The following is a 12,070-nucleotide window of genomic DNA, read 5'->3' as shown; positions in this document are numbered from 1 at the left end:
TCTTTTCGTCTTTCAGATTATCCGTATGGAATTAGACTCTCTCAACGTGTGGATGGAAAAGTATTGGTCACGTTTAACGCGAGAAATGAACACGACAGGTGCAAATTTGTGGAGGACCTTAGAGAATCCATCAGTGAAATGGATGAGATGGAAACTTTACGGATTGAGACGGAACTGGAACGACAGAAAAGTAGTAGAAGCGCTAGGGGAGGCACCGAGAATAGGGACTCAGGCGTGGCGGATGTCGAAATATGTCCTTGTCCCGGCCCTTGCTCTGATAGATCAGAGACAACTGATATGGACACGCAGTTAAAACGCTCAGCACTTAGCAATTCACTGCTTGACATACATGAACAATGTAAGTTAAGTTCTTTGAAACTCTCGCAACGAATGACCAAATGTTTCCTCGCAGTATAAACTATATATCAAGAAATTTTCAAGATACCCAAAATTTATTCATTGATAGATTTGAACTAGAAATATGAATTATAGTACTTATTAATTGAGGTGAAACGTAGCAAGCAAAATCAAAGAATTTTCAAAGTTCAAATATTTAAGTTCTGAAGTCACTCAACAATTTTAGAATTAAATCAGTTTCCTAGCACGAAATGTTATCAGTTACATCTTCCTACTTTTCTATCCTGGCTTAACAAAAAAACTTTTGTTTGATCTGTTCACAGTCGCCGGCGAGAAACCGCAGCGCCGTGGAAGCGTGGGTTCGCTAGATAGTGGTATGTCGATTTCTTTTCAATCTACATCTGCCAGCTCAATGAGCCAAGGCATTAAACATCCTGGACAAGTTCATCCTATACATCCAGGGTCTACGATCCCTGGTGGTGCTAAGGGACTGGCTCAGCAGCCATCTTTTTTAGGGGGTCTGTTTGCCAAACGGGAACGAAAACTATCACAGTCGGAGGAATCCGGACCTTACAGTCGCACCACGGAAGTATAACCACTTCCTGTGGTACCTAAGGGATCTTTCTGTATATTCGATTTTCTTCTAGTACGCTTCTTGATTACGTAACGTGTTCTAAAGGCATTCAAACAGCACGACATTTCAATTTTAGACAATTTTGCACGTACGTTAGCGTACACCTTCTATAAATAATATAGTAGACATAAAAAACACTACTCGAAATTCGCGAGGAAATCTTATCTAAAAAAATTGGTAGTTTCCATATACTTAGCAGATAGGATAGAGTACTAGTTTAATCTACCTGAAAGTATTTCTACAATTGTGAAATTTGTTTAAAAATATTTGCTCGTTCGCTTCCTGATTCATCATAGTTAAGCTTCAACATAAATTGATTACCTGTGGTGAAAACCGTTATCTTTTCAAAGTCGAACAGGCACCGTTTGGCTATGATTAACAAGTTTATATGGCACTTCAATAATGTTATGTAATATTATTTGCAAAAACTGTATAATAGAGAGAAAAAACATGACACAATAATCATAGTCTTTTCAAACAACTTTTATACATGACATAATTTAGTTTGCCAAATGATTGTAGACTCTTCAGGTGGATGAAGTTGTTACTCTCCACCATATGTAATTATGCATACATAGTACCATATTAGGTACAAGTATAGAATAGTGCACAGTGCTCTAACTATGTGCATAATTTAAGTAAAATGTCGTGCAGTTACCTTGTCAACTAGAACACGTATACTTTGTCGCTTTTCCTCAAACTTTGAGGCAGTGTGCGCAAGCACACTTGACTCGAAGCCAATGCACCTTGAAGCTTCAAGAAACAGAATAAGTTACCCACTTAAAACTGATGAAAAGAAGAAGTGTGCATCTGGAAACGACGCAACGTAGTAAAACAAGGAGGAAGTTAAAAGGAGGTAACTGATCACGCATGATGTAAATTTATTGGATTGGGCAGGATCCAATCACTGTCGTTTGAATGGAGGAATAAAGTTTGGTGAGATCGGACACGAAGTAAATCCGTACTGACACGTGTATAGTATTTATTCATCCAAAAAATTAAATCGATACGTTCTTTCTTATGGTATTTATAATTTCTAATGCGGAGAACTTGGATGATCCGCTTGTATGTAGATAAACTTTCCGTTCAACATAATAGGCCTCATGAACCGGTTTTAAAAATGAGATGTTTATTCATCAAAAAGAAATAGAAAAAGACGGTTCGTGGAAAGTGCTCTGATAATGTGTTTTGCAAGTATTGTCGACGTAGTTATACTTAAATGATTGTACATAATAGATAGATATATATACGTATGTATATGTAACGATAACTGTATGATTATAATGATTCTGTAACAAAACATAGTCTAAGAAAACGCAATAAGCAATCCCTCTCAATGTTAGGTGCATGTTGATGTTTAACAAGTTTTTAATATCACAGCAATGAAGTTTGAACGTAGCAGTGGCGTAATGATTAACATTTACGGAAAGAAAAAGCAGCGTTTTCCATTGTTATAATCTAATTCATGACTCACTGCAAATTGTAGATTCTGCTTGTGTGTTCAAACTTGAATGATTTTTTCCAAAGCAGCGTATTAAAAGAAGTTTCATCAAAATTGGTTTGTTTCTCGTCTCATAGTACGTAGACGACTTTAACATCATTTTAGTGATGTCATAAGGATCAATACAAGCCTTGGAGGCTTTCGAAGAGAAGAAGACAACTTGTATGCCTTATATACTGCCACAACTTATCATCTAGAGACGAGAAACTTATTTGTAAGTTCATGGATTACATAGTAGGACATTTGAGGGCTGCAGAGTTACATGGAAAACTGGATATTATGTACATATATATTAATGCTCATAATACCAAGTAATCATTAATTTTGATTTGAAGCGACTAATCAGTGGAGTTTAATACACTGTGAATTACAATTCATTTCGGACTATGGGAGTTTCCTTACATTTTGTGAGAAGCATGAGTAGTGTTTATATAAAATTCTAAATTTATTTTCTTAATTCTTTAATATTCTTGCAATTAGAGTGATCTGACCCTTTACCTTTATACTGCACTGTATGTGATTAACAGTTGGTATAAAAGCTGAATTTTTAAAAGCTTTTATATTTAATTGGCCTGTATGCTAAACCTTCAGCTGCATACGTTTTTGGAATATTAGTTTATCTTTTTGCGCAAAGGATTTCAAAAAGAAGTAGTTGTTCGCATTTTTAGAGTGAAACTAATAGAACTGATTAACGCAGCTAAGAGTTCTTACATTTTATTATCTTCTATACCAACTTTTCAGCTGCTATAATATAGATCATCCTGTCCAAAATAATCGTCTAACATTCTTTAAATAAAAGAACGGAACGTGATAATGTATTAAATATACATTATTCTAGTTCTAATTATTATAAAATTGAGACAGTAATTCAAATTCTTAAAGTGCTTGTAAAAATTTTGCAAAGACATATGTCTGTCCTTCGCAGCTGAAGGATTAAGGAAACGAAAGAAAGCATTGAGAGATTGGAAAGTGTTCATGATGAATGTATATAGACTCCCATCTATTCCCAATAGTCCGTAGTATTCAGCGTTATTAATTCTAGTCTTTCTCATCAGGAGAGTTCTGCGGTACGCTCTAATCGTGAGAGAAACAATTCCATGAAAACTTAAAACTTGTCAAAAGAATCTTGACCTAGTTAGTAAGAGTGTGGATATAATAAGAATGTGAGAAAAATCGATCGATAATTGAAATGTCTCTGTGAAACTAGGATCGCGTCAATTTGCTAGTTCGAATTCCCAAGAAACAACAAATCACTTAACAGAAATTCTGTGATAATCTTACGAACGAAAAAGAAAAGACTGATTAGGAAGACCACCTCTAAGTCGCCGTATTTACCAGGGACACTTACAGAAGTGAAATTGTTCTTCATAAGTAATCTTGTGTATTCGTCCTTACCATCATTAAAAATGTAGTTATAATAAGAAAAGTGATAATTTCCACCAATTTCTAACTCTTGGGCAAGGACAAGCGAGATGAGCTTTCTAGCTTAATAACAGCGTATAATGTACATCAATGTTTCCCGAATGATTATCATGTATGTAATGAATATAATTTATGCAATTAGATTTACTCTTATTTTGTGTATACGAAATCATGTATGGTTAAGATTTCAGTTGAAAATTAAAGGGAAGATACAATTTTGCTTTGATGTTAATAAGGAAAATCGGAGTAACGTAAAATTTGTAACTGATTGAACCGTAGAAATAGTGTTATGTGCATTTTGATGTATAATTTGAAAATCACGGATCAGATAAGTAGTAGTTACGTACGACATCGAAGCAATATGTTGTGTCAAATGTAATTACCCGAATTATCACGAATCTACGGTGACTAGATTCGATTCAATTTGACGCGATCTTCCGAGACTTAACGCAGTTTATTATTTGATGAGAAAGTAAAATAACTACGTTATTAATTAAAGGATAACAGTTGCTCCCCCATACGAAAGTATCGTCTCCTTTGTTAATCTAACAAACGCTGTATGCACATTGTGTTAATAAAGAACTATGAGTCTGAAAGGTATGAATTTAACCAGCCTCATTGTTTTAAATACAAAGAGCAAGCGTAGCAACAACCACGTAAATAATAAAATACTTAACATACGTAAAAACAGACTTAAGTCTTCATTTTACTAAATCGTAATATATTTAGTATTAATTTTGTATACATCCTGAAATTCCTTGTAAAGATAAAACTTATACTTCTATCGTGCAATACAGAGATGTAGAAAATAATGCATACCTCGCCTTTCATAAGGCTTTACATCTATTTAATTCTGTTCATAATTCTTCATATTACAGTATTAAAATTATTCAATTCATTTGAAACTACTAATAGCTTCAAAACTCATGTGTTACTTTATATCTTAATCCAACGTTCCAATTAGTAACGTTTCAATTATAGAACCTTTTCAAATCTGGTAGCTCTTTTTACGAATTTATTTATTATCTGCAGAAAACTCTTTTCTAGTAAAATCATTATATAGCCTTAGCAAAATCAATCCTAGTCGAATAACTGCAAATACATTATCAATCCAATAAACCAAATATAGAATGTAACGCTTAAAACTGTCTACACTGAGGCAACAACGAGGAACATTTTGTCGGCTCTTACTGCTTGTAGCGTACAACTAAAGAACTATATTTTCGGATCATATCGTTTTCGGGCATATGTGCATTTGATCTTTTCATTGTTTATGTGTCTAGAACCTATCCTTCAAATCTGTTCTACATTTTAATTAGTTTTTACACAAGAGGCGACAAAATATTCCTTGCTGTTACGCTCGTGTAGATATAGTTCTAGATTCGTTCTACGTATTTTTGTCTATACGTGACTAGTTAGATTGGTGATGGATTTGTAATTTTATGATCAGAATTAATTCCACTATATTGAGTTACAACTTTTCCGTCCACGCTTGAAAATAGTGACAGAAAAGTCTAACACTGCCAGAGATTGAAACTAAGACATCGAACAAATTCAACACTACCGATTAAAGTATTAACTGAATTAGAGTTTACTTTACTTGAAGAAGAAAATAGAAGAAAAAAATAAAGATGTTTTAAAATAATAAGAACAAGTAAATAAGAAAAATTAATGTTTCCTTCGTTTATCACGATCATCTCTTCTTTGTTCACGTTCATCCTTGCGCTTCGTGGTAGTGGTGGTAGAACTGCTGGCACGTTTGGCCTGTTTCAAGAACTGGTCCAAACCGAAAGGATCCTCTTCATCCTTTTCAAATTGTACTGGTCCAGAACGTGTTACTGACCTATCAGTTCCACTAAATTCTTTGTCCGGAACAAATCTAAAAAAACAAAAATAATTTCTTCGCTAATTTTGAGAAAATTATGCAATTTGAAAAAAATGGAATTGTACTAAATGTAAACTATCCATGCTAGAAAACATCTGACCTTAATGAAATAAATCTAAGATATCGATCCAATTAATATTTATGAATGTACAATAAATCTAATTCTACTACTTCGAAGAACTAAAGAATACCACACTGACCTGTTTGTTTTAACAAGCTTCTCCAAATCATCCCCATATGTGTCTTTATCAATATTTTTGCTAGGACGGTATATGTGTGAACCAATAGAATTAGAATCTTTCCATGGTTTATCGTAAACATTATATTCATCATCGTGCCCGTAACCACTATCCATTCCTTTGCTAGTATTGAAAAGTCGCTGATCAAATTGTGCTTCTCCAGTACTAGGAATGCTCTTTGCTGGTAAACCAAGCGCAATTTGTTCACTAATATCACGTTCACGTTCACGTTGCAGCCTTGAACGTTTATCAGGCGCAGCACGTGCTAAATTACGCTCTCGAGCACGATCCTTGTGTCGTTCTTGTCTGAGCTGATCTCTTTCTCGTGAATCTTCTGATTTATCTAAGTAATATTAAACACCTGATATTAGCGCACAATATATATTATATTAGGCCTATTCTAAGTATATTTAAATGATGAATTCAATTTACAAACGAAATTTAGAGAAATAAATAAAATACATAATGTGTATAAGATTCATATACAAACCCATTGCAACTGATTTTAAACCAGCACGCTCTTCTCTGGCCTTTTGCGCCAGTTGTCTTAAGTGGTCCTCTTTCTTTTCCTTTTCCTTTTGAGCTAACTTCTTTTCAAGCTGTGCTCGCATCTCTACAGCTTCACGAGCTTTTCTATCAGCTATATAAAGAGCTTCTGCCAATTTGGCAAAATTCTCATTGATATGAACTTGCTGCAAACCTCGACCATCTGCAGCCAAACGTTTGTCAAGCGGAATTGTGTAACCCTAGAAACAAAGTACTTTGTAATATTTTGATTTAAATATGTATCATTTTGTTCAAGCATTAATAATCTCAATTACTAAGAGTATAATTGTTCTTCTACATAAAACATCTACGTAACTGCAGGATTCTATCAAAATTACCTTTGCGTTCTTCCAATTACTGATACAAGGTGGTATTTTCCATTCCTTCTGTTCCTTTACAGTAACTTTTCTAGTAGGTGAATGCATAACTGGTGCTGGAGGGGAAGGAGGACCTCTCGGTATTTTCTTATTAATCCTATGATTAGATTATTCAATACTAAATTATTCAATGTAATGTTTCTTACTTAGGATATAGCATATTTAATGCTTTATTTACAATAAATTCGTAATTGTTAAAACACTTACTTAAATTTTGGTGGTTCCAAAGGGTCTATTTGTGCTTCCACCATTCTAATAACCCTTTGCTTTGCTCCAGAATTAAATGATTGTCCCTGCTGCGAAGGTGTATATCGAATGTACTGAGCTGGTGCCTGTTTTTCTGCACATCTTACTGGCATGGCTGCAGCAATTTTTGATGTTGTTATTTTTTCTAAAGCTTTTTTAGTTTTTTCAGTGAGTTCTTCAATCTCTTCACTTGATGGACGTTGTAAACTGGGATCCTCTTCACTTGTTATTTCCGAAGGCAACAAATCGCTCAGTTTACTGTAGACAATCTACAAAAATAACACAATCATACAGAAATATATATCAATAATTACATAAATAAAAAGACATTGACTTACCTTGTCTTTAGAATGTCCTTGTCTTGCTATCACATCATATTTCACTTTTCCATGTGCATCTAGCTGGACTGCTAAAGCATTGCTAGTGGTTTCTTTTCCCTTCATTCCCATACCAAGTGGATATTGTGCCACATGAATCTCTGGAAATGCACCACCATCTCCAAAATCCTAGAATATTCAAATAAATCATTGAACTCATAAATATGAACAATTTAGTAGTTATACAGAAAAAAATAAGATTAGCTAATAATTACGTTGTGTATATTGGTCTTTAATCAGGGAGAAATATTAAATGTCTTATGCCTATAATAATAATATTCACTAGTACTCACTTCTGGATTTCGTGGTACCCATCCTTTACGTTGTCCATATGGAGGAGCAGTGACAACTGCTTTAACAAGGGCAGATACAGGTCTTTGACGTAATTTTTGTTCACGAGCTTCATCTTCTCTGTCCCACACCACCTGCGATGGTGCAGGTAACAAACTGTAAAAAAAGAAATATATTATACATATTAATCATATGTTTGTTACTTATACATAAGTAACTAATGCAAACATAAATAACAAATGTTACACAAATTAAAGTAAATACAATCGTTTTGAAGTAATTTCAAAACAATTAGAATTAATAGATATTATGTTGGTTAATAATTGCTTGTTTAATTTTCAGGAAATATGCTAATGTATACTATTTACAAGATATTACTTAGCGTACAACGAAGAACAGAATAAAGATATAGTATACAAATTTTACACAGAACTAAATTTTTACTAATTATTGTAGACACTAACCTTGCTAACGACATTTTATTACTCATGAAACGCAACTACACCTCCACCTACGACATTTATGCTTTATGCATTCGCCATAACAACGAAGGTAGGCATCTATCGAAATCGAAACGTAAAATTATTTATCGTTATAAAAATTCCCTTGTAACATTACCATTACCACTGCTAGCTATAGTTCAACCGCTGTTTAGTAATATTGATGTACACCAATCGATGTAATGTAACTATTACGTGATTGGATCATACAATTTTAGAGAATTCACTTCAACAACTTTTTAACTAGTATGTAATACACTATCAAAGTGAAAACACACTGCTGTAATAATAAAATTGGTAGTAACAATTACAGAATCTTTTTTATTTTAAAAATTACGCATTCTCGGAGCAAATGTAGCGCTCCATGAACATCACTTGTCTACTCAATTCTCAAAATTTTACCACTTATAACTACCTTCATATTGGTGACAATAAAATGTTCCTATATAGAAATTAATTGTTCATTTTTGTTTATTTATGTTCTAATAAAAATATTTATTCGTGAGACTCTGGGAAACTCTCGGAAATTGATGTTTCTAAATATTAAAAGAATATTACCTTAGTCTAAAAAAAGCTATGAGGAGAAAATTAAATTAATCGTTAATCGTCAATTGCAACTCATAGTAGAAAATTTAAATTGTTCCATTTCAAATTTAATTAAAAGTGGGAAAGTGTAGGAACGGGTGTGATTATATAGCCTGAATTTAACATATATTTCCAAAAGGGTAAAAGCAGAAAGTGAGAAAAAAATAAAGGACATATATCAGAATAAATATTTATTTATATGATAGTAATAATAATTACTTTAAAGAGGAACATAAGAAACAGTATTATATAGGTAATATTTAACTACTTTATTTACAATTGGTACATTCTTCATATTGATTATTTATTGCATAAATTTTTGAAAGTATTTCACCACATCTACCTTCAACCTTAATGTCTGCAAGATCATCTCCTCTGGTTTTGCCAATATTTAAAATGGCAATTGGTTTCCCTGCACTATTGGCCTGTAGTACTATTCGGTAACCAGAATATGTACTCAATGAAGTTCCCAGAATCAGTAAAGAGTCAGAATGCTCAACATTATATTTGACACTCTCTACTGTCTGACGTGGTACATTGTCTCCAAAGAATATAATATCAGGCTTTAGAATTCCACCACAATTCTCACATGGTGGGACATTAAATCCATCAACTTGTTCCTATTGTAATTTTTATTTGTATTATTTAATTTATATTACTATTAGTTACATGTATACTTATACAGATTTATAAAAAGGATTCATAATTTTTAAGGTAGATAGTATTTGCCAAATGAAGCAGAAAACAATAAACATGGAGTAAAAATCTAATATCTTCAAAGTTATAAAAAATGAAATACCTATACATATGTCTTTCCAATCTACACATGTATCATAATACAATAATTGTTTTATTATGAGATATTGTATTGGTAAAGAAATGTTAGTTACATATCTTAATTAACGGTACAATAGTTTCTAAAGCAAATCACTCACTCAAACAGAAACAAAAAAATGTCGACAACTTTATACATAGTAATTTTTCTATTCATATTTATTACGATTTTTTTGCTCCATTTGGCGAATACTGTCAAGCCCAAATGTTATTAACCCTTTTTTTTCACTCTATACGTACTTGAGACAGATCTACATCTCCATCTGGTCTTATCATCTGAGCAGTTGCTGTTATGTTTGGATTGAGTTTATTTAAAACGTCTTGTAAGTGATACCTACATATTTTGTTATCACAATTAAGACACATTACTTTAAATGCTGTTCCATGTAATTCTATGACTTTCCTACTACCTGCCTTCGAATGTAAGTTATCCACATTTTGAGTAACGATACATCTCAATTTCTTTGCACTTTCTAAATTGCTTAGTATTTTGTGAGTATTATTTGGTTGTATGGAAGAAAATCTATTAAATTAGTTGCAAATTGTAAGTCGTAATTATAGTTTACCATTGTTTTTACTAAAATAATTACAACCTTGGCCAACCTATATAATTTCTAGCCCAATAACGTCTTCTAATAGCTTCACTTTTGCAAAAATCTTTGTAAAGTACTGGTCTGCGATTGCTTTTTGCATAAAGTCCAACACCTTGAGATCTATAATCAGGAATGCCACTTTCAGTAGAAATTCCTGCTCCAGTTAAGACGCATATGTTATTATGATTATTGATGAAGCCTTTTAATTTCAAAACATCCAAATTATTTACTGGTTCACACTTTGGTACAAAAGTCAAATTTGATAAGCACATTTTACCTGTAAAAAACTTTTAGTAGTAACATATGATAATTTTAATAGAAGAAGTATAATTGATATTTAGAATGATATAACTCACATATTGTTGAAGTATCAAACTTCTGTAAAGTTTTCTGCATTTTTATTCTAATAAAATTCATTTTAAAGTTATAATTATATTTTCGATATTTACATTAAAAAAATTAACTAATATGGTACATGACATAAAATGTTTAATTTCACTTAAGGTTAACTCATTCTAACCTTATTTTAGACATTTCCTTATTTCTTGTGGATACAGTTTTTTGACATTTAACTATTTGCATATTTACGTCACTTCAGGTATATATAGGTAATATACATAGGTAATTACATAAGCTATAATATAAATAATATTACATTACATTAATTATTTACTTATAACAACCAAATATTGTACTAGTCAGAGAACTTTTACAATTTAATAAATTTCTCAAAAAACAATAAAACGAAAGAGTTTGAATTTGTTTTATGTAAATCAAAATGTTTGTAAAAAAAGAGCATAATCAAATTAATGTAATTGTACATATACAGATTCATTGTTAGATAGATGAGAATTGAATAATCGTTACCATTTCAGTATAAATATTGATCTATACGGTTTTCGACGGCAGGTGCCAGAAATTTTAAAAGGGATGTTTTTACATACGAATCTTGGCACAAAGTTTTTGACCAAGCGCAACAATACGAAATTAAATAAAAATATTGTATAGACAGTTTCTGAAATGTGAAATGTTATCGTATGAATATAAAACGTATGGAAAATCTCCATTGGAAATATTACACGGATTTGATAAGATAACATTTTACACTTCAAGAACTACAATATTTTTGAACGACTTTGTATTGTTACGTTTGGTCGAAAACTTTTTGGCAGGGATAGTATCAGATAGTACTAAAATAAGACGAAATTGTATTTGGGGCTTCGTTTTCAAATTAAGAAAACCCCTAAAACGCACGTGATGTGTGCCTGACTCGGGACATATTCTACTGTCTGATCTTACTATTTAATACACGTTCACAGTAGAATAAGTCTCAAGTCAAACAATTTCTCGCGAATTTTTGCAACAAAACCTTGAAACGAAGCCGCAAACGTGGCTTTTGTCATTCCTGATTTTCGTTCTATTTTGACACGTAGACTCATCTCTTAAAATTTCTGATACCTGTCGTTGAATACCCCGTGTAACTCTCGGACAATTTACGACTTTGAATTTTCTCTACTATCAACTGTAGATCTCATGAACTGCACATTACTTACTTTCTACTTAAAACGCAAAAATAGGAATAGTTTGACAGTTTCAAAACAATCGTAAACATATGGGCCAAGTCTTAAACATAGAGACCTTTGTCTTTGAATTGGATAATAATCGTTATTACGACGCACAATA

The 12,070-nt window shown here is 32.3% G+C and overlaps 3 protein-coding genes across 8 annotated transcripts in view; 1 reads left to right on the top strand and 2 right to left on the bottom strand.

Moving 5' to 3' along the window:
• Nucleotides 1-4,514, top strand: part of Siz (Brefeldin-resistant Arf-GEF family protein schizo) — a 135,702-nt gene extending 131,188 nt beyond the window's left edge. For all 6 annotated transcript variants that reach the window (XM_076375764.1, XM_076375760.1, XM_076375765.1 and 3 more), the window contains 2 exons: nucleotides 17-358; nucleotides 681-4,514. In XM_076375764.1, the coding sequence (XP_076231879.1) occupies nucleotides 17-358; nucleotides 681-952 (614 nt within the window). In that variant the 3' untranslated portion in view covers nucleotides 953-4,514. The remainder of the gene's footprint in view (nucleotides 1-16; nucleotides 359-680) is intronic.
• A 100-nt stretch (nucleotides 4,515-4,614) lies between these two features.
• Nucleotides 4,615-8,673, bottom strand: Bx42 (Puff-specific protein Bx42). The gene is made up of 9 exons (XM_076375766.1): nucleotides 8,494-8,673; nucleotides 8,340-8,386; nucleotides 7,878-8,031; nucleotides 7,546-7,713; nucleotides 7,169-7,476; nucleotides 6,923-7,058; nucleotides 6,529-6,784; nucleotides 6,000-6,381; nucleotides 4,615-5,793 (listed from the first exon to the last, which is right to left on the bottom strand). Exons 2-9 carry the CDS (start codon nucleotides 8,363-8,365, stop codon nucleotides 5,583-5,585), a joined length of 1,641 nt encoding a protein of 546 aa, XP_076231881.1. The 5' UTR covers nucleotides 8,366-8,386; nucleotides 8,494-8,673; the 3' UTR covers nucleotides 4,615-5,582.
• A 469-nt stretch (nucleotides 8,674-9,142) lies between these two features.
• LOC143188914 (NAD-dependent protein deacylase Sirt4) lies at nucleotides 9,143-11,346 on the bottom strand. Its single transcript, XM_076393433.1, has 5 exons — nucleotides 11,255-11,346; nucleotides 10,744-11,021; nucleotides 10,388-10,664; nucleotides 10,035-10,317; nucleotides 9,143-9,580 (listed from the first exon to the last, which is right to left on the bottom strand). The coding sequence occupies exons 2-5, from the start codon at nucleotides 10,802-10,804 to the stop codon at nucleotides 9,230-9,232; spliced, it is 972 nt and encodes a 323-aa protein (XP_076249548.1). The 5' UTR covers nucleotides 10,805-11,021; nucleotides 11,255-11,346; the 3' UTR covers nucleotides 9,143-9,229.
• Nucleotides 11,347-12,070: the final 724 nt, after the last annotated feature.

The sequence above is a fragment of the Calliopsis andreniformis genome, chromosome 3 (genome assembly GCF_051401765.1).
Source record: "Calliopsis andreniformis isolate RMS-2024a chromosome 3, iyCalAndr_principal, whole genome shotgun sequence".
NCBI classification, from domain to species: Eukaryota; Metazoa; Arthropoda; class Insecta; order Hymenoptera; family Andrenidae; genus Calliopsis; species Calliopsis andreniformis.
This window is presented reverse-complemented; position numbering and strand designations above follow the sequence as displayed.